Source organism: Bicyclus anynana, chromosome 11 (assembly GCF_947172395.1).
Source record: "Bicyclus anynana chromosome 11, ilBicAnyn1.1, whole genome shotgun sequence".
In the NCBI taxonomy this organism is placed as follows: Eukaryota; Metazoa; Arthropoda; class Insecta; order Lepidoptera; family Nymphalidae; genus Bicyclus; species Bicyclus anynana.
This window is the reverse complement of record NC_069093.1, coordinates 904,542-928,992: the sequence shown is the minus strand read 5'-3', so window position 1 is coordinate 928,992 and position 24,451 is coordinate 904,542. Positions and strand designations below refer to the sequence as shown.

Genomic DNA, 24,451 nt, shown 5'->3' with positions numbered 1-24,451 from the left:
GAGGTAGGGTAGGGGTAGGTTGGGGGTAGGGGTAGGGTAGGGTAGGGGTAGTAGTAAAGTTGACATCGAAATTTACGCGGACGAAGTCGCGGGCGTCCGCTAGTAATATTATAAATATGAAAGTTTGTGAGGGTGTTTGTTAATCTTTCAGCAAATACTACTAAACAGATTTTGACGAAATTTGGAATACAAATAGATATAACTAGGAATAACACATACGCTATTCCAAAACTCCTACGGGAACGGGAACTACATGGGAGTATCCGCGGGCGTCCTCTAGTATTATATAAAAATTATTTACTAGACTCGTGGTAAACAGTGTAATCTTTACTATAATAATAAATACTTACAGCGTATTAGCAAAATTTTCTTAATTCTTTTATAAAATAGTGGCAGTTTAATAGGTGGGACATGTCATCATTTGAAGTATATAAAAGAAAGGTTAGGTTTTAAAACATTTCGAAATACGAAATATTACCATTGAAGATACTGTAATAAACGCTTAACACATGCAATTTGCTACAAAATCCAACAAATCTAGGCTTTTTACCATCAAACAATGAAGTTTATGCCTACTTACTTATGAAATGTAATTCCTTCGATTTTCCGTTCGCTGCGGCTTTTGCAGCCTAAAATACAACACCCCACCATAGCACGATAACTTATAAATTAATGTCGTAACAGCAAATTTGTACCATATAATACTCAATTTAATAAAAATTAATAATCTACTTGGATACGTGTTTGGTTTGTCAAGCATCAATCAAAAACTCGCGTTTGCCAAACAGAAAAAATCGGCCATATTGAAAGTGACAAAAAAAAATCTTGTGTCCCTTTTTAATTAAAGCCGAGTGACATAAGCCTGTCATGCTCTAGAATCCAAAGGCACTTTAATGCTACATCTGGTAGTTATATATCTATGGTCCGTGTCATGTCGATTGTCAATGTCAATGTTGATTGTCAATGTCAAAGAAATATTTTTATTTTTGTTTGTTGCTGTGAGTGTTTAGGAATTAGGATTATGAAAAAACCCAGCAATTTAAATAGTAATCTAATCACATTCATGAAATCTTATCAAACACTCTATTATCTTAATGACGAGCGTCAATATTAGCACATGAAGTCCACTTGTTTAACAACAGCATTGCTGTAAATTATCGGCCATATACTTCGATAATTACTGAATCATTATATTAAGAGAAATTGTGCGTTGACTTCAATGAACGGTAAAGAAGTACACTGTTTATCTATTTATACTTTTTCCAATTTAACACAAGTAGTTCTAAACAGGTAGCCTTAAGAAATGTTTTTACTCAAAGCTAACAGGGAAGTTGGTTAACATTTCTGTATAAAAACGGTTAAATATCTTTTAGTCAAGTAAAATACAACTGTAACAAACTGTGCTGTTTAAATAAATAAATATTTTTTTTTGTTACAGACAATTAAAACAAAAATGGAAGAAGAAGTAGAAAGTATAGAAATGAACACATCTAGTGCCCGCAGAGCTTACACTTTGAGGAACAATGTAGCTCGACAGGTTGCTGTGAACTTCATGCCTTCCCGGCAGATTGCACACAGTGAGTATTACTATTTTTGTGTAGTTTACTTCATGCTTTCACTGTCCTCAGACTACAGATTAATTAATAATATACAGATAGAGCATATGGAACACGACAGTGTCGTAGCTGTTCCAAATACGAAATTCAAAAAGTAAAACATTCTCAAGTCAGTACTACATCAATCGTCACATCAGTAATTTTGATATATTCATTCAAGAAAAATGGCATCTTATGTTTTTAAATATTTTAAAAACTCTACAAAAACTAAAGAAATAAGATGAAGCATATTTTTACTGGTAATTATTGATTATTATATTAATTTACGTAATTGTTAAATACTTGTATATGCTATTGTCAAGGAGAAACGTGACATTTGTTTTTTTAATGAGTTTCGCTGGCTTCAGTATGTTTCTGGTAAAGACTCACTCTGGTTACTCTGTGCCTCAGACCTAGACTATTCCATTTTTGACATAAGGAGCCTCTGTGCTCTTACAATGAATAGAGAAAAACAATCTATTTTACAATGGACAAAAGTTGTAACAAAAAACTAAACTATCTTTAACAAAATTAAATTTTTATTCAATTGCTGAAAGCTGACCACCAGTGGTCTGGTACAAGTCCAAAGAGCATTTAATTGCCCACAGCTTGTTGGCAGATGATAGGCTAAAGGCAAACTCGATGAGGAATGTTTATCAAAAAACAAATTTAATATATCAGGGTATCTCAAATAGATACTTAAAATAGTTAGGAATAGCAGAATGTGCCATACATATGCTGTGTCAACAAAATGTGTGGTGTGAACCTCAAGAAGAACTGGAAGTCCATTGTAAATCATTTTGAAAGGCAGAAATGCATTGTTTAGCAGTTTAGCCATGCTCATGATTATCATTGCGACCTATTCAATTAATAGCTAGGTCTTAATGGAAGAGAGGTTTTAAAGCTTGGTGGTAATGATTGAAAAACAGGGAGAAAAGTTTGACTTTGTATTGATCGCTATCAGATTTTAATAAATAATATTAGGACAGAGGGAATGAAGATCCTTATTTGTGTATTGCATTATGCATGTTTCGGCTAGCAAGATCAATATAATAAATAACATAACAACAGCGGTACAGCAGTGGCGCAGGCGGCGTTTTCCGAAACGGTTTTGCCTGCCTTCTTTTTGGAGAATCCAAAAAAACCGAATAACTTTTTTTTGTTATTACGACCAGGGAATCGAACACTGGACCTCATTATCCATAATTGAACTAGATAGATTAGACCAATGGACATATGACCTTTGGAAAAGCAATAAAGCGTAACGCTTATTCAAAGCCGGGCAACGAATTCACGTGAAGTGTGCTCTTGCAGTGGCCGAGACCTTAACAAGCTCTAATCAAGTTAGCATTATAATTACTCTGAATCACTTGCCGCTACAGTTTGTGGAACACGCGTGTGTTTTAGTTTTGCGCTTTCTAGCTGTGTGGAAACATGTAGTGAAGTCAATGTTGTAATGTATAAATAGTGTTTTCATTCCTGCATTAAAGGATTTTATAGGAAGAAGGGTATAAAATACTAAAATACAATGCAAGCAAGTAAGCAATTCAATAATCTATACTTCTATACTAATATTATAAAGAAGAGAGATTTGATTGTTTGTTTGAATAGGCTCTGGAACTATTGAGCCGATTTGAAAAATTCGTTTACTGTTGGTAATCTATACTATCATCGAGTGCTTTATGCTATATTTTATCTCCGTATATCTACGGGTATTGGAACCACGCAGGTGAAACCGCGCGGCGTCAGCTAGTGCCAAATAAATATGTATATAGAATGCAACAAGCTTCAGGCTTTAAATATAAATGAAATTAATGCATTACGAAAAGTGTAATCGGACGAGGCGAACGGACGTTGAGAGAGTGGGAGTCAGTCGTGTAATCTAAAGCATACTCGTTTTTTAAATGTATTTTATCTTGTTTGTGATTAGACACGCTCCGACTGAGGCGAGTGAACAGCGAGCACAATGCGCTGCTGGACGCGCTGGTGGACGCGCCGGACGCAGCAGACGCGCAGGCGGATATCATCGTGCGCGAGATGGAGCAGCATCAGTCGCTGATGGAGGACAACCCTGTGTCTGAAGAGTTGAGGAGGTAAATACAACTGGACACGGTCCGACTGAGGCGAGTGAACAGCGAGCACAATGCGCTGCTGGGCGCGCCGGATGCTGCGGACGCACAGGCGGACATCATTGTGCGCTAGATAGAGTAGAATCAAGCGCTGATGGAGGACAACCCTGTGTCTGAAGACTTGAGAAGGGGTACCTTTATAAATGAAAAAATCAGTAAAATAAATGAAAACATCGCAGGCCGCGACATCGTTCCTGAAACCAATCCTGCTGAAACCGTGGATATTTCTGGTTTAAAAAGTAGTCCATGTTCTGCTCCAAGGTCGTATTAACTATACCAATATCCAGATCGTTTCAGTGGTTTAGCCGTGAAATGGTAACAGACAGATACACAGACAAGCTTACTTTCGAATTTATAATATAAGTATGGATGTTCAGGGAAGCGCTGCGCGACCTCCCCCAGTGCTTGACGATGAAGAGGAACGTGCGCGCCAAGCTGTCGGCCTCGGTCAGTTTACGCTCCAAACGAAGACCCATCTCCTTCCTTAAGAGGCTTAAATATCGGATCAGCTTTGCGTGGAAACGAGTGAGTTACTAATCATTACTTTTTTATACAATCATATTAAATATTCATTAATTTATCAAATCATCAAAATTTAATAGCTTATGCCAGTGACATCATCCTTTCATCAGCATTTGGATCTTTAAGACATCCAATTTCATGATGATTTGAACAATCTAAATGATATTGATCTTTAACTTCTAACAGTAATTAAAATAAATAATGAAAGTATAGCTGTGATAGCCCAGTGGATATGACCTCTGCCTCTGATTCTGGAGGGTGTGGGTTCAAATCCAGTCCGGGGCATGCTCTTCCAACTTTTCAGTTGTATGCGTTTTAAAAATTAAATATCACGTTTCTCAAACAGTGAAGGAAAACCATTGTGAGGAAACCTGCATACCAGAGAATTTTCTTAATTCTCTGCATGTGTGAAGTCTGCCAATCCGCATTGGGCCAGTGTGGTGAACTACTGGCCTAACCCCTCTCACTCTGAGAGGAAACTCGAGCTCAGCAATGAGCCGAATATGGGTTGATAATGATGATGATGATGTTGAATGAAAGTACTTGTGTACACCTATCAGAATAGCACAAAAGCTACAAGTGTATTAGTTTCTGGATGGAGATTTAACTGCTGTTTATCCTGAGGCTCACCAGAAATATAATATGCTCTCCAACCTAAAAGTTTTGGAATATTACCAGAATGCGGCATTCTATCCATTAACAGTAAACGTCCAAATGTTCAATCCATTATTAATACACTTAATGACAGAAGTAAAAGTGAATTTGTTAATATAAATAATTATATTAAATAGATCAATACTTTATGTTAACTTCCTGCACTTTTAGACGCTTTTGCCTTTAAATAGACGTTTATTTTCTCTCACACAGACTCGCGACAAATTCCGCGATTTCATATTCTCCATAGAGCTGTGGTACGAGGCCATTCGCAATATCGAAGGGCATCTAGGCTCGGCGGTGGGATCCTATTTCCATCTCTTGAGGTGGCTATTCGGACTCAATCTGCTGCTGACTACATTTCTACTGTGTTTCGTGGTGGTGCCTCAAGCTCTGCACGACCAAGCTGGTAACGGTACCACTGAGTTGGGAGCTTTAGATTTTATAAGTGGTAGGGTAAGTTTAAACTTTTATTATAAAATCTAATTAAACATCATCTGCTTATTTTGCTCGACATAAACTGCATTGTTTATCCAGTGTATACTACTGAACCGATTGTATATATTGTGTCCGGGTGTTCTCACCTTGCTAACGGCGAATACTTGCACAGACATAATCAAGTAGCCAAGATAATCCACCAACAGCTTGCTCTTCAATATGACCTTATCGATTTTGAGATGCCTTACTATAGGTACGACCCAGCGTCAGTTCTTGAAAATAGCAGTGCTCTACTGGGACCGAACGATTATCACTGACAGGTATATTGTAGCCAATAGACCTGATATAGTGCTAGTCGATCGGTCAGTGCGTCGTGCAATAATTGTTGATATTACTGTTCCACATGACGATAATCTGGTTAAAGCCGAAAAGGAAAAAGTATCAAAATACTTGGACCTTGCTCACGAGATTACCGCCATGTGGAATGTTGAGTCAACTATTATTGTTCCGATAGTTGTTTCAGTCAATGGTCTTATAGCGAAAAGCTTCGACCAACACCTTAAGAAGCTTTCGCTTAACTGTTGGATCAAGAGTCGGATACAAAAGGCAGTAATCCTTGAGACGGCGCGTATTGTGAGGAGGTTCCTCACTCTGGAGCCCTGACCACCGGTTGCTTGGGCACTGAAATGTCCCGCAGCGGGAGGGTGAATATTTTTTATAAATTTTTAATAATGTTTTGTATTTTATACTTATATTGTTAAAAATTTAAAAAAAAAGAAGTAATAAATAAATGAGATAAAATCCAGTGTTTACAATCTTTACTAATGTAATAAAACTCAGAAGCAGATTAAAAGCAAAAACATAATAGCTAAACAAAAGCTAACTAGGTTTCATATTTCTTACCAAAAACCAAACAAAAATCATACATGGCAGGGAGAAAATCCTCAAGCAGATCCTGGGACTTGTGACCTTGGGTGTAGGTTTAAAGAGTTGTTTGTTATGAACTAGCACTCACCTTCATTGTGTATGTTGTTCTCCCATTAAACAATGAGTCATTCAGCAAAACATCCAATAAATTCTCAGTTGTAGCCCAGAGATGACCTGGCAGACCACTTTAAGTTAAATTGAAACTACTAACCAGGATTGGTATGGGTTTTATGTGTAAGCAAGCGCTTAGCTGCAATCTCGCCTGATGGTAAGCGATGACGCAGCCTAGGGTGGAACACGCTTGCTTAGAAGATGCCTATTCACTTGACTTCAAGATACCCATATTGTAGGTGGTGGGGAAATCGTAAGCTGGAAGAGCTTTCCATAACTTTGCAGAGCGTATAAGGAAAGAGGACCTGAACCGCTTAGTACATGTCCGAGGAATATTGACGGTGACAGTCTAGCAGTCCTGTGGTTAAACGGCGAAGGTGGCACAACATCGAACAGCTCCTAAGCGCACTCCCCGAAATATATTTTGTAGAACACCGATAGACAAGCAACCTTTTGCGATGCTCTATTTCTAATTTGAAGTTTAGACTTTGTTATTGCCTCATTGCCAATGGCTCTCGAATTCAAATTCCCAGGGTGGTTTGGAGCACACGTTGCTCTTCTACGGGCACTACCACGACGCGGAGATAGCGTCGCCCGGCCCGCTCCGCTACTACATGCCCTTCGCCTACTTCTACACGATGTTCTGCCTCTATCTGATGTTCTTCGCCGTGCTGTGTTACAGGTGAGTCTAAAACAATTGGCACCTTCTATATTGTTTAACCGTGTATTTTTGTCACTAATTTTACTAATGTCCTTTATTCAACATAATTTTGGTCACATCACTATTGAATGAGAAAACATTTTATTACTGGACTATTTAAATGAGATGATAAATATAAACCTTGTATCAGGACAACTCACCACTTTCGTTTATTTGCGTCGAATCTAAAACGCCCATTACTTGCTCTTTCTTATCTGGATCTCTAGAAGTCTGTTGACTCCCTTCAAGTTGTTTTCTCTAACTGTCGCTGGCCCTCTTATCATGCTCCGAACTATTCTAAAGCTGGATGACTTTTCTTGTCACTTGACTTCACAGCACCGTTACTTTCGGGTGATCATTGCTCTAGGAATTTCTCTCTAGTACCATCGGCTTATAAACTCCGAAGTTTGTTTCGCTCACGAGATAAGACGAAGTAGATTAGATCTGCATTACGAACAATTCCATTCAGCAGCTCATGCTGAAGGGTCTCGTACTCCCACAGGGCGTAGCGGAGATCCCCTTCTATGACTTGTTTAAGACACATGTCATGCAGCCTCCGAGCCAGCATTACGAGCTCTAATAACGTATCGTGTATCACGGAGCCGCTGAAAGCTGGCGACGGTTTTGTTTGGAAGTCCTTCCAAGAGATCTATGTCCAGCAGTGGACGCCCATCCGATGTTAATGATGATGATGTATCAGGACGGCGTACTCGTACCGGCGCAACTTCATCGAGCCGTCGGGCGGCACCGGCGCGCTGTCACAGCTGCTGGCCGCCAAGCTGTTCTGCGGCTGGGACTTCGGCATCGCCTCGCCCGCCGGCGCCGCGCTCGCTGCACACGCTCTGTATCTGGAGTTCAAGGTATGGGTAAGGGAGTTGACAAGAAGTAGAAGAAGATAATATTCTTCTTGTTCTTCTTGTCAACTCCATTCAATGGGTCTCCCCAACGCCAAAAGTGTAGATGGTTAGAGTAAACATATTTTACTAAATATTTAAATATCGCAATCGATCCTGATGAAAAAGAGGACTATTAAGTTTTTAGGATCAGATTGTTAGGAACAGGTTCTTAGCTTTTTAAATTTGCAAAAGTCCTTGTTTCAATTGACTGTTACGAGTCCACAATATATGATCTAAATTTGTCTAATCTGGCCTAAAAATACTTAATCAATTTTTCGACGGTTTTGGAAACAGGAGTTGCTAAACGAGCAGAACAGGAAGAAAATGATAACTTCAGCCTGGGTGCGGGTTTGGCAGCGTTTGGCCAATGTGTTGGTCACCGTGTTGGCATTGGCCATCATCGCTGGCATACTGTACGGCCTGTGGCTTCTGCTGGCCGTTGAGGAGTTGACGGAGAACAGAGAGATATACATATCCTTGGCCATCACTGCTGTGGTTAGCCTGTGTCCTGTGTTACTACATTTTATAGTTAAGTGAGTTGTCATGTATTTTTCTTTTGTTTGCGTTTATGCAGTTCTTTATGCAGTGCCAGTTTAAATATATTTTCGTTTGCTTATTCTTAGCAATACATTGTTTTGGTGTTGGCGTTACAATAACTTGGAAACTAATTATTTTAAAATTACAAAACAAGTATATATTTAAGATCTTCGCTAGCTCTTTCATTTGGTATGCCACATGATGTAATTTACAATTTTTATTTTCCACATTGCCCCCAAAAATTATCCATATATTCAGATTCTATTTTATTTACACATTCACTGTTTTATTCACTATTAATTATTATTTTATTCACATTGCGTTTGGGTCACAATAAATTGTGTACCAAATTTTAAGTGATGTTATTTTTTATTATATGTTATATTATATGTATTTGATACTTTTTATATCTATATCTATATACCGAAAATTTTCTTAGAAGTCTTATCACCAAAACAAACCCGTCTTGTCACTAAAATCACATATTTCACTTACGTTATACGTAATTTCTAAAGAACAAAGTGTCTAAATCCTTTATTATACGCATACAGTACGAATTACACCAAAAACTACACCGAATTTACGATTTATTCACATTTATTTTCTGAAAAACAAAATCACAACGAGATTAATTTGCACAGCTTAACTACGATTACGGCAATTTGACATTTCGTAACGCTAGATTGTCTTTGAAAAGCAAGGACGGGTAAATAACATCGAGCGTTAACTTATCGATAAATGATAATGAAGAATTCTTTAATAATTGATATGTTGTTAGTTTAAAGATGGGAAAATGAAATATTTTATAATCATTTTATTTTAAAAAATAGTTTTTTAATAAAAATGTTATACAATACATATGCTCACGTTATTCTATAGCGTAAAAGATATCTTACGAATAGTAGCATTATTCAAACACTGGTATGGATAACATTATCTCAATACGATTTTTAATAAAAATCGTCAAATCAAGATTTTAACAAAAACTAGCAATGTAAATTTAATTTGCAAAATGCGCGCGATCAGCTGTTTTCCAAGAGGTCAAATAGGCAGGTCACGACTAATAGGTATCTATCTATACAAAGTCACAAACAAACTGCGCGACGTTGTATTGCCGACAGCCGCCGGTGCCGAGGAAAATAATTGCTATCTCTCTCTAACCTAAGCCGCGCGGCGTGGTTAATAGGTATTTTCAAAATATTGAAACTTTAGGTCCTTTCGCTAGACGCTACGCTATTTTTTCTTTAGTTCGTGTTCGGCGGTCTGTTGACAAACAAACCAAAATTCAAAAACCTTTGTGTATGATCTATGTTATGTTAGTAGTGATTTTCTGTAACGAATACTCATACAATTGTGTCGTTTGTATTGTGTGTGTTTGTGTGTGTTGACTGAGAAGTCTTGAAATGCTTAGATCAAATCAATTCAGTACTCATGAATATTGTACCTACTATGACGACAGAACGTCTCGTAAACGAGAAACAACCTGAAGTAAGTTAATTACCTGTACCTAGTTAAAAACTTGTAAAGTATAAAAAATAGGTATTAGATAGGTAAGTGTAGCCAGCCGATTTGCTGTCGATGCGTACGTACCTACTCGTACGTACACAGTAGATTGCGGAGCGTTGTTATCGCATTGTTCGCTGTACATTGCGTGCTCAAAATTTTCAAAATCTGAATTTTCTCATTTCCCACGTAATTGTTATTTAAAATATCGTTGTGGAAACTAAATTTAACCTCTTCACGCAGTTTTCGGTATCATGTCCCTTACACCCAGTATGTACGTGGATACGTGCACACTTTTTTGAAGTATAAGCAAATCTTGGACGTTAGTACGTCCCCAAAAGATTAAAGAAAGAGACGGCCGCGTGGCGCAGTGGGTAGTGACCCTGCTTTTTGCATCCACGGCTGTGGGTTCGATTCCCACAACTGGAAAATATTTGTGTGATGAGCATGAGTGTATATAAGTATTTATATGTAGTATATAATTGTATATTAATACTATAATATCAACTATCTTAGCACCCATAACACAAGCTACTCTGTATGCTTACTTTGGGGCTAGATAGTGATGTGTATTGTTAAAGTATATTTATAATAATAATAAAAAAAGATTACCCCATTTCTTAACCACGCGTACTCATAGGCATAAACCGTGCACCGTTCACCGTTTGTGACACGTGATATTTAATTTCTTAAAATGCACACAACCGACAAACGTTACTATACGTTCCCTTTTAAGATAACGTAGTATAGTAACGCATGTTTTAGTTTAGGTATTTCAGTTATAACGATACCTACTTGATATCGTTCCGATGCCCGCCGTTAACTTCTCAACCCTACTGATTGTCTTTGATTCATAGTCGGCCATTATTGTTGTGTAAAAAAGTCATCTAAGTAAATTTCGAGTATACTTATACTAATACTAGCGGACGCCCGCGACTTCGTCCGCGTAAAAATCGATGTCAACTTTCAACCCCTATTTCACATTCTATTTTGCAAGTTTTATAACTTATACCTAATAAATAGTCCACTTATCATTTTACATTTACAAATGTACCTAGAAAAATTAAGAACTTTCCGTACAAACTTTCTACCCCTACTTCACCCATTTCTGATTTTGTTTTCGCGACAAAAAGTATCCTATTATCCTTCTACGTATTATGGTCTCAAATCGACTAAGTATCATTTGAATTCATTCTGTAGTTTCAGCGTGATGCCCGGTCAAAAAAAAGGCAAACAGACAGAGAAAAAATAGAAAATAGGCTTCAGTATCGATCTCCTACCTCTACCCTACTCCTACCCTACCCGTACCCTAACTGTATCCTACCCCTACCCTACCCGTAATCTTCCCTTTCCCTACCCCTAGGATAGGGGTAGACCCTACCCCTACCCTACCCCTAACCTAGGCGTACACTCCCCTACCCTGCCCTACCCCACCCTACCTCTACCCTACCTTTACCCCTACCCTACCCTTACACAACCCCTACCCTACCTGTAGCCTACCCTACCCTACCCTGAACCATCCCTACCTTACCCCTACCCTTAGCAAAATCGGTCCAGCCCTATGAGCGTGGTGCGATGACAAAGGAAAATAGAGACTTCTATGCTAAAATTATAATCTGTGGATCTACTGGACCGATTTGAAAGATTGTTTTACCAATAGAAAGCTACGTTATTTGCGAGTGTCATAGGCTATGTTTGATTCCCATATTCACACAGGAACGGGAACTACGTAATTGAAAGCGCGGGGCGTCATGTAGCGGAATTTCTGCGTCTTTTAGAAATTTTGTATTATCTCCGAAACTATTTAGCTAATTAACATACTATAAAGGGCAAATCTTATCTCCATAATATCCTTGTGATTATTAAATAATTTATTTTGATAAGGATTTAAGTTAAGCAGCATAAATAATGACGCAAACCTAAGTATATAAAATTTATAATTTTTAAAACACGAAAGGTACTATATCTGCTAATATATAGGAGATAGATATATGGTGTCGCGGACTTTTTTGTAGAACTTTTAAAGATACATAAAGTCTCCATACATTAATTTCAATTTTACACAATGGTTAAGGCAGCGCATGCGAATAAGTCTGCTTAAGAGGATTTTCGGTCCGACCTGTATGACAAAAACTGTGTTAACTCGGCGAATATATATCATACTAATATAAAATATAGCCTATAGCACTCCCCGATAATGTAGCATTCTACTGGTGAAAGAATTTTTGAAATCGGACCAGTAGTTCCGAAGATTACCCCATTTAAAAAATGTGACAAACTTACAAACTTACAAACTTTACCTCTTTATAATATTAGTATAGATTATAAAGAGGTAAAGTTTGTAAGTTTGTAACAATTTTTTGAAATGGGGTAATCTTCGGAACTACTGGACCGATTTTAAAAATTCTTTCACCAGTAGAATGCTACGTTATCGGGGAGTGCTATAGGCTATATTTTATATTTCTATCATATATAACTACTGAGATATCGCGGGTTTTCTCTTACAGGTCAGACCGAAAACTTACTTATTCGCATACGCTGCCTCAACCATTGCGTATAACTGAAATAAATGTATGGAGGCTTTTCGAACCTTTAAAAGTTCTACAAAAAAGTCCGCGACACCATATATCTATCTTTTATATTTTAGCAGATATAGTACCTTTAGTACTTTAATAAATGATTTAAATTTTAAACTAAGGTTTACGTCATTATTTACACAACTAAACTTAAAACCTTATCAAAATAAATGATTTAATAATCACAAGGATATTATAGAGATAAGATTTACCCTTTACAGTATGTTAATTAGTTATATAGTTTCGGAGATAATACAAAATTTCTGAAAGTCGCAGAAATGCCGCTATATGACGCCCCGCGGTTTCAATTACGTGGTTCCCGTTTCCGTGTGAATACGAGGACCAAACATAGCCTATGACACTCGCAAATAATGTAGCTTTCTATTGGTAAAAGAATTTTCCAAATCGATCCAGTAGATCCAGAGATTACCCCCGACAACCACACAAACTTTACCTCTTTATAGTATTAGCATAGAAGTCGCTTGGGAAATTATAGTCTTTTGGTCATTGCACCACGTTCAAAAGGCTGGACCAATTTTGCTGAGGGTAGGGATAGGATAGGGGTAGGGAAGGGGTAGGGAAGGGGTAGGGTAGGGGTAATCTAGGGAAAGTGTAGGGTAGGGTAGGGTACGGATAAGGTAGGGGTAGTGTAGGGTAGGGTAAGGTAGGGTAGGGGTAGGGTACGGGTAGGGTAGGGTTAGGGTAGAGGTAAGGTAGGGGTAGGGAGGGGTTAGGGAATAGCGGTAGGGTAGGAGTAAGGTAGGGGTAGGGTAGGAGTAGATTAGGCGTAGGGTAGGATAGGGTATGTATAGGGTACGGGTAGGGTTAGGGTAGGGGTAAGGTGGGGGGGAGGGTAGGAGTAAGGTAGGGGTAGGGTAGGGGTAGATTAGGCGTAGGGTAGGATAGGGTATGTGTAGGGTACGGGTAGGGTTAGGGTAGGGGTAAGGTGGGGGGGAGGGTAGGGTTAGCGTTAGCGGTAGGGTAGGAGTAAGGTAGGGGTAGGGTAGGGTAGGGTTAGGTAGGTTTACGAGCAGGGTAAGGTAGAGGTAGAAAAGTTTACATAAATTTTTACGCTGACGAAGTCGCGGGCGTCCGCTAGTTACATACATTTATGGATTTAATGATCGAAGAATATAATTTACAGGCTGGAGTACTATGAGGCCCGCACCGCTTTCTACGTGACATTGGCCAGGACTTGGCTGTTGGACATTGGCATATTGGTCATCCTGCTTATCTATTGGTCTCGTTCTGACGATGAGGTGAGACACCTTAATGACATAACATCAAATTTATCTGTTTTGCTTTCCTTTGTATACATAGACAGAATGACATGGACTTTTAAATTATAAAACATTTTACCTTACATTTAAAAAAAATATTCAGAGTATTTGGGACCTCAGAAACATAATTTGAGATAGTGAGGTTTCGTTTCAGTTCAGTTTTCGGTCAAATGATGATTCTCCCAAATTGGAATTATTTATATGAAATAAAAGCTATTTCTTAATTTTCCTTTTCTCACAGTTCATCTAAAGTCTCAAAATCAGCTGAAAGTCTAGTTTCTTCTTATTGAAAACCAGACAGGCCTAAAATTGGAGATATCAAATAAGCCAACACAGTAAGATGTTTATTGATGATTTTATATCGGAACGTTCTTCCTTGTTCTGTTTTATTATTCGTTCGTTCGTTCTATTCTCTTGTCATTTCATTCCTTTCGACTAACATTTTGTTACAAAGTTGCTACAGTTTCATTTGATATCTACATCTCAGTTTACCAAATATTGTATAGGACCTGCCTCGCTAGACGTTAATTTTCTGTCAAAGTATATGATCAACGATCAAATGCGATTATAAAAACTGTCTCTATAGAATCGATGTAAAAACTCGATCGATCGGGCAAAAACTTCTAGTTTAGTTTAAGATATATACCAAATCTAAGCTCGTTTTCCTCAGAAAATGACAGACAATTTTGTTCGTGACTATGAGTGCGATACAGGTCCTTCTATAATTGGTCTGAGACATATATTGATATTTTCTTTCTGACTGATTGATTGCAGTGCTGGGAAACGCGCGTGGGTCAGGAAGGCTACCGTCTGGTGATACTCGACGTGTTGGTGTCGCTGCTGCTCATCCCTACTGTGGAGTTAGTTCGCGGGATGCTTTTCAAGTGAGGAACTTCTCCTTAGGGGACTCCCTTGACTCTTGGGGGTTGTTTTCGTAAAATATTAAAGCCTTTTTGTTATTTGATCGCTTTAATTGGTTTTTTCATAATTCAAATTAAATCTACTTAGTTCCAAGATGTATGTATAGCCTGGGAAGACAAATTGGGCAACTGTAATGTCTTCCCGGGTATTGGTTAAGTAAATCAATAATAAAAAAAAAAGATATCATTAAAAAAAATCAAATACCTTGCCTTCGAAATGTAAATTTATTTTATATTTGAATAATTAGTGTATAGGTGCTAGTAATACTCACCTATACTTACCTTACCTACCTACATACTTACGACCGCGTGGAACTCGTTCTATCACGTCACGGCGCCGTCCGCCTGCCCGTCGATTACAGAAGGAAACAGGAACACAGGAAAGGAAAAAGGAAAGCACTTTATTATCAACAAGAGATAAATAAAACGCAAGACGTGCAAACACGTAATAATAGTTATTGTTACGTACCTGCATTGTGTCAGAGAATACACTATGCACTGGAATGTATCTGAGCCTTACATGGTTACGTATGCATGTTGATGGGTCTACACGATAGCATGGTTGATGGCTAGAATATCTTCGTGGCTTCGTGGATTCGTGGCTTCGTGGCTCGTGGAATGTTCTTGAAACACACTGTCTGCACTGCACTTCACTGAACGTCCCCTCGCTGCCGCGCGCCGACTGTGACTGCTAGGGAACGGGCGAGCGGTGTCGAGACCGCGAGAGGCGCTCCGCGCGTATTGCCGCATATGTGTGTGTAAACCATTTGCATGTCTGTGTACATGGATGGTTGTGCGACAATAATAATAATAATAATAATAATAATAATTTATTTATTCATAAGAAAGTACAGAAGGTTTACAGAACTTGCTATAGACATACATACTTTCTACCTTGACAGGTGTATGAATATTAAAAATAATATTATACTAACTAATAATTCCATAATTCCAATAATTAAATATTCAATCGGTGAACATGGTTTAAATAAAAAAAAAAAAAAATACAAGTACAATTAGCATAATTTAACGAAGCATTCTTAACATCAAATAAAAATAATTAATATACTATCAGAATCCATTAAACAATGTCAATATAAATGCTATGTCAGGTGTAATGCAACATTAAATCAATCAATGTCATATAATTAAAAAAATGAAGTCAAAAATTAAAAATTAATGTCAGGAATAAAAATTAAAATTGTCAATAATTTATAAGAAAATCATAACTGATTACATTTATTGTTGCATTCAGAATTTGTCATTTAAAAAGTCTTTTACACAGTAATAATTTTTATATAATAATAATTTCAATAAATATTTTTTAAAAGACAAAAATGACATATCATAACTGTGCGGTGGCAACTTATTATAAATACGTATAGCTGATACCGATACAACTCGCGCGCGTCTCTTTATTTGTGAAGCAAAAATGTAAATATTAGACTAAGACTGATTCAATAAAATTATTACATTCCGATTAAAGAATCGTGTCTTTCACTTGAATTCCTGAGCAGCGAACCTTAAACGAAAATTCCTACAAGTGTAAGTTAAAAAGGTTTCGCAACCCTGCATAGGCGACTGACCTGGCAGTTGGTTTGTTTACGTCTGGTATATCTTCTCGTTGAAGGGACTTTAATGGGGGTTGATTATAGTCTGGGAAGTTATTTGATGACACTCCCATGATATACGGGCGACGGGGGGAAAGACTGCGCGGTTCTGGAATCGTGCGTGCGGGGAAGTGAAGTACACGCCCCCCGGCCTGCGCGGACCATCGGGAGTGTTACGAACGAAGTTGCCAAGCTACAGCCTATTGTTGTACCTCCAGATGGAAGGTCCTGGAGGCGGCGCCGGAGTTCGACATCACGTACAACTCGCTGACGCTGATCTACAACCAGTCAGTGCTGTGGCTCGGCATGCTGTTCTCGCCGCTATTGGTCGTGGCGGTCACGGCCAAGTTCCTGCTGCTGTTCTACGTCAAGAGGGAGAGCGCTCTGCGAATGTGCCACACCGGGAAGAAGGTATATCTTTTCACTGAATTATGGAAGTATTATAAGCTATATTTTATTTTGTCCCCTCAATAAATAGATAGAGATATAATTCATAGAGATAACAGCGTGATTGGCGTATGCAGTGATGTGATTATATCACGTCACCGCAAGCGCCAATCACAAAATCAAGCCTTTCAGCGAATGACGTTACAGTTTTTGATTGGCGTTTGCGGTGACGTGATAAAAATTCAATTTTGATTTATAAAAATATTACAATTACGAGATTATTTTCACAAATAAAAATGTGATTAGAGTCTCTAAGCATCTAAACTGCCTCTATGCAAAAAATTATAGAAAGACCAGTATCGAGCCCAAGTTCACGAACAAAATTGTCTGTCATTTTTTGAGGAAAACGAGCTTGGCTTTTGGTATATATCTTATACTAAACTAGAAGGTTTGACCCGTTTTACACCAATCAATTTACACATGAAGGTTTTTTTACTTTCACCGACCGACCGACCCATTTTTATAATCGCATTAGATCGTGGATCATATACTTTGACAGAAAAGTAACGTCTAACGAGCAGGTTCTATACAATAATGATTGGTCTGAGGTCTTACCCTACTCATCATTAGATCAGCTGATGGACGTCCACTGATGGACTTTGTAAACTGCTGCATTTTGTAAACTCGACTCGCTTGTTGTCAGGCCACCTAGTGGGGGTTGATCTCTTTTTACTGACCGAAAGGGCATTAATCAACATTGAAAATACGTAGGACACTTTTCTTTTATCGACACAGTCGATAAAAAAGAAATATCTCCGGGTGTGCATCTTAGGTCTAGGGGTTAAAAGTTTTCTCTCTCAATTTTGTTATTCTTCTTCCACACAGGTATGGCGCGCGGCGCAGACTCAGACTGTCCTGTACATGTTGGTCACTCTGTCGCTCTTCACTATGCTCTTCGCCATCGGATCTGTATTCTTAAGGTACATCATCTTCCATACTAAACATAACAAATAACTATTCAATCACAATAAGCGGATCCTTTAGAAAGTCGGACCCAGGCTTGTGTTAACATATTCAATCTGATACTTTTTGGATTGAATAATGTACCCATGGTCCTATATTATGATCGGCGATTATGTGAAATGTGAAAGTTGATGTTATTCTATCATCTGCAGAATTAGTAATAGCTTTTAGCGTTAGCATAAGGACAAGTCTACCATTAAACAACTTTCTTAAAAACAAGTTTTTATTATTTGTTAACAATATGAACTTAAAAGTCAAAAACTGGTTCCTATCTAGTATAAAAGTACTTCTTGAGACGAATCAAACGAGCCCAAACTCGATTAGGTTTCGTCGTTTCATTACGGAGTTCCTATGGTCTCCTTCCAGCTCCATCATCAGACCTTGGTTATCATCAAGTATCAAAGTACTCATCAAGACGAATTAAAGGAGCCCAAACTCAACGGGGTTGCGTCGTTTAATTACAGAGTGCCTATGGCCACCTTCCAGATCCATCATCAAACCCTGGTTACCATCTTGTATCCAAGTACTCGTCAAGACGAATTAAACGAGCCCAAACTCAACGGGGTTGCGTCGTTTAATTACAGAGTGCCTATGGCCACCTTCCAGATCCATCATCAAACCCTGGTTACCATCTTGTATCCAAGTACTCGTCAAGACGAATTAAACGAGCCCAAACTCGTTGGGGTTGCGTCGTTTGATTACGGAGTTTCTATGGCCACCTTCCAGATCCATCATCAAACCCTGGTTGCTTGTATCCAAGTACTCGTCAAGACGAATGTTTTTCTCGTTAAACCATTATTATAAAACATGGTTTTCTTTGTCAGGTCGTCGTCAGTGTCGTGCGGCCCGTTCCGCCAGTACGAGCACGTGTTCGCGATAGTGAGCGAGGGGCTGCTGCAGCTGTCGCGCCACCACACGCTGCGCGCCGTGCTGCACTTCATCGTGCGGCCCGGGCCCATCGCCTTCGTGCTGCTGGGACTGTGGTGAGCACACGTGGGCAGGTCTAGTCGGTGTCGTGCGGCCCGCTCCGCCAGTACAGCACGTGTTCGAACTCGTGGAATAAACAACACACGTGTAGGCGTTCCCAGAACGATCTGGAAGCGGTCTGAATGGGTATAAATACGCAACAGAGACGACGCTCGTGGCAGTTAACTTCGAAACGAAGTGAAGTGAACATCAAGTATTACCAGCGATACAAATGAACTAGGCTACGATTTTGGACTACGAATTGCCTGCTTTTGGAAGTGTGTATTGATACTTGGACTAAGGAGTGGAATAAAGCCTTATACGAGTAACCAGGTGTTTAATTCCAAATCCTCGAACCCTAGTTCGTAACAGTATGTATGATTCTAAACTTATTACGAATGGCGACCCCGCACCGGAAAGCGCAGTGTTGGTCGACCCCACACTAGGTGGACCGAGGACATCAAGCGGATTGCAGGAAATCGCTGAATGCTGGCGGCTCGAGATCGTTGTGCTTGGAGGTCCATGCAAGAGGCCTATGTCCAGTAGTGGACGTCCATCGGCTGAAAATGATGATGATGATGACTAGCGACAAGACTAAACGCAGGATTAGTTGACATAAATAAATAGACTATCCTTACACTCTTGTGATATCCACACTTAATATTTTCTGAAGTGGGGGCTAAAACACGTATACGTAATGAGGCGAAAGATATTGCTTTCAAAAAGAAATTAAGGGACTTTCTGGTCGAAAAGTGCTATTACACGGTAAATGACTACTTGAATGATAAATAAAAACAAAAAATAAAATCGGTCTCCCTATCACTGGCTAAGGCTACACCCAGACTGGGTATCCATAACTTGCATTATGTAATAAAATGTAACTTGTAATTATTATTATTATATTGTATAATGTAATGTATGGTATTGCTTGATATTAAATAAATAAATAAATAAACACTATTTGCTCGTCAGTGTGTGCGTGTACATAATGCGTGCGCGTGCAGCTGCGCAGCGCTCGATGGCGGCCATCTTGCGGCAGATGCTGCGCCTGCAGGCCAAGGATAAGGACTTCCTGCTTAATGCCATCGAGAAAGTGTCCAATGGAGGTAAGTTCTTTACAAATAGGCGTACATAATTGAGTCCTCGTCTGCACAATACATAGGTGCGAGGATTAACTACAGAGGGGAGCGAGAGCACAATCACAACACTCGCATCTGTAAATGAACGAATAAAGATAACTATACAATACTAATACAACTGCTGCTCGTTCTGCCCTTTCTTTTTAAGCGTTACAGACAGACGTGCTGTCTTTAGGCTACTGTCTGTAACTTTTACAATAATTGAATAAATTTATTTTCTTTCTTTCTTTGTTCCCCCTCTGTCGTTAGAGCCCGCACCCCTGCATCGTGCAGACAAAGACTTTGTTATTTAATGTGGGTATAACAACATCATTATCATTATTAAATTGGTAATTTTTAGATTACATTATCATTTATCAGTCATGTATTTGTTTTTACGGTCTATAAAACCGCAGCCAAATATATAATAACTGACTGTTTTTACCATTACATCCAAAAAATTAACAGTCATTAAAAACCATGATAATCATCTCAAAATACTTAACTATCAGTGTTTTATCACAGTGATCATTCGTTGTATTTACAAGCTACACGCTATCAGTTTTCTGTACAAAGAACGTTAAAACGCATCCAACAGGTTAAGCTTAATTTTTATTTTCACCACTTCATGCAGAACCGTTCACCATCTTAACAGTTTTATAATAGTGAAAACAATCGAACTTTTAGAATGGCTGTACAGTCCAAAGGCTGAGGAGTACGGCGAAGACAGTCACACATGGAAGTACTTGAATGAAGTTCGCAAACCTTCCAATGCCGGCTTCCACTTTGACGGCTCCAGACTTAGCCATTCGTTCCTAGAAAGACCAAAGTCATATGTGAAGGAAAACCGACCTACATCCTACCATACGGAAAGACCAAAGTCTCTTGAAGACGGTGATACTGATAGTTCCTTTAGTTGGCAAGGCTCGAGCAGTTATTTGAACCAGAAGGGTGAAGCTGAAGAGAAGAGATAACCTTTAAAGTGATGTGGGTAGATCGATAATAAAAAAGAAGTTATGAGGGTAATGTATAAAAATACGCCAAATCAAGGACATGGAGGATAGAGATTCTGAAAAATAACTTATGTGGGGATAGTACTGTAAGGTTTAAAATAACTACCCTCGTTTTATTAATTTCATGCACTTTTGACGAGTACTTTCACAGACAGTGATGTTTAATTTTGCCTCTATCGTCCATGGTTACATTAACTTTACAAAAGTACACTCTAGTTAGTCTTTAATAAAGAATATTGTTTAGAATTTCGTCAATTAAACTTGTAATAAATACCTTGAAATTTTTATACATTTCAATTAATTATAATTCGCTATAAATGATTATTATATTCGACAATTTTACCATTGTAGACTAATGCGGACTACAGACCTTCAGCTTGGACTGTGTAGTATTTTATAACTGTACAGTTTTTCTAATGATTTAAATTTCGATTAGATAAAACTGTACAGTTAAAACTGCACGTCTGTAGCGCGGGTTAGTACGACGCCTACAATCAGCAAGAATTTGTCATTTAAAGTATCCATGACAGAACAACGACAATCGAAGAGTGATAAATTATTATGTTTGTAAAACTTTTGATATAAAATAAACAATTTACTATTTATTTAAAAAAAATATATTTTTCTCGTATAAACATTTAAAAGATACAGTCGGATGAAACCTTTTATGTGTGGGAGGCGCGCGCGGGATGTTGATCTGCCGCTTATACCTAAATTATTGTATTGCGTAGCTTATTGTTCTTAAACGTCATAGAGATTTCATCCGATTATATTACGATCTCACTTAAAAAAAACAATCACAGTATTTGCTGTATCAAAAGTTGGCGGATTCAAATCTTTGATACATTTATTAATATTTAGGTTAATTATAATATTTCTTATGACTATATAGACTATGTAAAACATAATGTAATAAACTAAGCATAATCATAAAGTACATAATGATATAAGAAAATTATATGAATTCTTCTATAATTAAGTCAATATTTGTCTTCCTGTGATTCAAAATCAGTTTTTAGCATAATAATGAACTGTGGTATATACATATTATAAAATAGAGAACTGGACCATTATACTAACTATCTAACCACTGTGCCAATAATAACGTGCCAAAAGGAGTTTTAATAAACAATAGTTTTAAGAAAATGTTGACTGCTTCTATAAAATCGACTTGTTATGGATTTTGTATTTTCAAATACGTATTTTCAAATAGTGGTTTTTATATTTAAGGAGTTTCGATCAATTACACAAAAAATAGCCTATAATTTTCGATCAATTTCACAAAAAATAACCTATAATTTTCTATATTTTACAGACTATTCTATATTTTGTAATAATTTAATAAATTAAAAAAATAATAAAATTGTAAGTACAATGTTATACGGCATTATGTAATTTTGTGTGATTTATATTTTTTATACAACAATAAATTATATTATTCGATAATTTTAATTCTTTTATTTCAAATTCGACTCCATTGTATTTTTGTTCTGCAATTGAAAAGTATTGTGCAATTTTTATTAAAATCCGTTTAATACTTATAGTAGGTACGAGATGGGTATGCAATCAATCATCCCATGTTTTCCTACCTTTATTTGTAATTTGGATTTTTTTTCCAAATTTATATGGGACCTAATTCAAAATTCCAATTAAAAAAAATATCAAATTTAGACTACTCAGTAAAAAGATACACGTGTTCATACATAAAAAAAATATACACGTCAAATTGTTAACCTTCTCCGTTTTTCGTCGGTTGAAAAGCGCTATACTCTTAGTTCAGTACCTCGATGCGTTCTCACCTCGCGTGCTAAAGTGTCGCCGCACACTACACGCGACAGCCACATACGCCGCTACAAGAAGCAAGAAGGGGCCATAAAGTAGCTGAAGCGCGCGACAGCCACTTGTGGCCGGTGGTCGACACTTGTGATCGGTGGCTGCTATTTTTTTAACCCATACCATACATGCAGTATCATAATTGCGTGAGTGGCGTGTGGTGGCGTTTAGTGGCCGGTGCGGGTCACAAGAAGCGAGCAGCGACGGTTGACGGCGTCAACTATAAAATGTATGAAAACTACAGGTAATATACCGGTAGCGGCGTTTTGTGGTTGTGACCCGTGGGAGACCTAATAGTAACCGCTCTAAACGCGAGCGCCGCGAGACGAACTACGAGCGCACTGTTTACACACTCGCCCCGTACTTCGACCCGCGCAGAGATATAAGAGGTAACTAGATTTATAAAGTGCCAATTCTTTGTATTGAAACCAGCGTACCCAGTGGCGTGGCCTAAATAGCTCTTTAATATTTAGTGAAAAATGAAATATGTCACCCTTACTTTAGACTTGAATATTATTTATTCCTTTTGTCACAGAACAAAACAAAACAAGACTGCTAGTATACACGCGGAAACGCTTGCGATGTTCCGCACACCCGGGTGTACGCGGGCCACGCCCCCTTGTTACTTCTATTGCTAAAAGCGTTAGTTTTTAGCGTTGTCTGTTCTGTGGTTCCGCGGCCGTCTCGCCGCTCGCGCGAGATTTTAAATGAGGTAATACCTGGTAATACAGTATCTATAATAGCGACTGAAACTGGCTGAAACAGATTATTTCCATGGCGCCCAGTTGCTATGACAACGCGTCGTTTGTTGTGACTTGTGTAGATATTTTCCTGATAAGTTCATGTAAAGGTGTTTTCTCTAAAATAGAGAAATGTATGTACACATTACATTAATGTTTAATAACCATTAATTGTGTGCATTTTGGAGAAAATATCTAAAATAGGTAAGTAATTAAGATCTATTTGCATTAGAGCCAAGCGACAATAAACTATGTATATAGGTGCAATATGTAAGTAGTGTTTAACATATTATATCGATAACGTTGAGGATAAAGTATACTGATTTCGAATTCGGTCTATTTTATAATAATAGTTTCCTTCCCGGACAATCTCATGTCGAGATTAGCCATCTACGCAAGAGATATAATCTCAATTGTATGCCCATTAGGTCCACTCTCTATTCTCTTTCTCTTATATTCCGAAAGCAAACCAACACGAAAACACTTCGATATAGGTATAGATCGCGCCAAACTTCCAGTCCTTTCTGATATTATAACCCGGCTGGGATAGTTCTTCGTTTACTGCGCGTGTATTCGTGTTTCAGAAAGGACGAAGTTTGTTTGGTACGACCACGCTGTGTTTTTTTTTAATCTTTACAAGTTAGCCCCTGGGTACAATCTCACCTGTTGATAAGTGATGATGCAATCTAAGATGGAAACGGGCTAACGTGTTAGGAGGAGGATGAAAATCCACACCCCTTTCGGTTTCTACACGACATCGTACTGGAGCGCTAAATAGCTTTGCTGTATGTCTTTGCTGGTAGGGTGGTAATTAGTCATGGCCGAAGCCTCCTACCAGCTAGACCTGGACCAATGAAGTAAACCTCAATCAGGGATCGAACCCAGGAACTCTGTCTTGTAAATCTGCCGCACATATCTACCACTGTGCCACGGAGGCTTTCAAAAACTTTTGCACTAAGTTTGCTTCGTGGGG

At 38.2% G+C, this 24,451-nt stretch overlaps 1 protein-coding gene across 1 annotated transcript; it reads left to right on the top strand.

The window, feature by feature from the left end:
• Positions 1 to 968: 968 nt before the first annotated feature.
• Positions 969 to 22,351, top strand: LOC112046554 (transmembrane channel-like protein 6). The gene is made up of 15 exons (XM_024083219.2): positions 969 to 1,226; positions 1,439 to 1,577; positions 3,526 to 3,688; positions 4,102 to 4,249; positions 5,114 to 5,356; positions 6,910 to 7,058; positions 7,777 to 7,936; positions 8,267 to 8,505; positions 13,733 to 13,847; positions 14,643 to 14,752; positions 16,617 to 16,809; positions 17,671 to 17,765; positions 18,633 to 18,791; positions 19,747 to 19,880; positions 20,580 to 22,351. Exons 2-15 carry the CDS (start codon positions 1,454 to 1,456, stop codon positions 20,864 to 20,866), a joined length of 2,319 nt encoding a protein of 772 aa, XP_023938987.1. The 5' UTR covers positions 969 to 1,226; positions 1,439 to 1,453; the 3' UTR covers positions 20,867 to 22,351.
• The last annotated feature ends 2,100 nt before the right edge of the window (positions 22,352 to 24,451 follow it).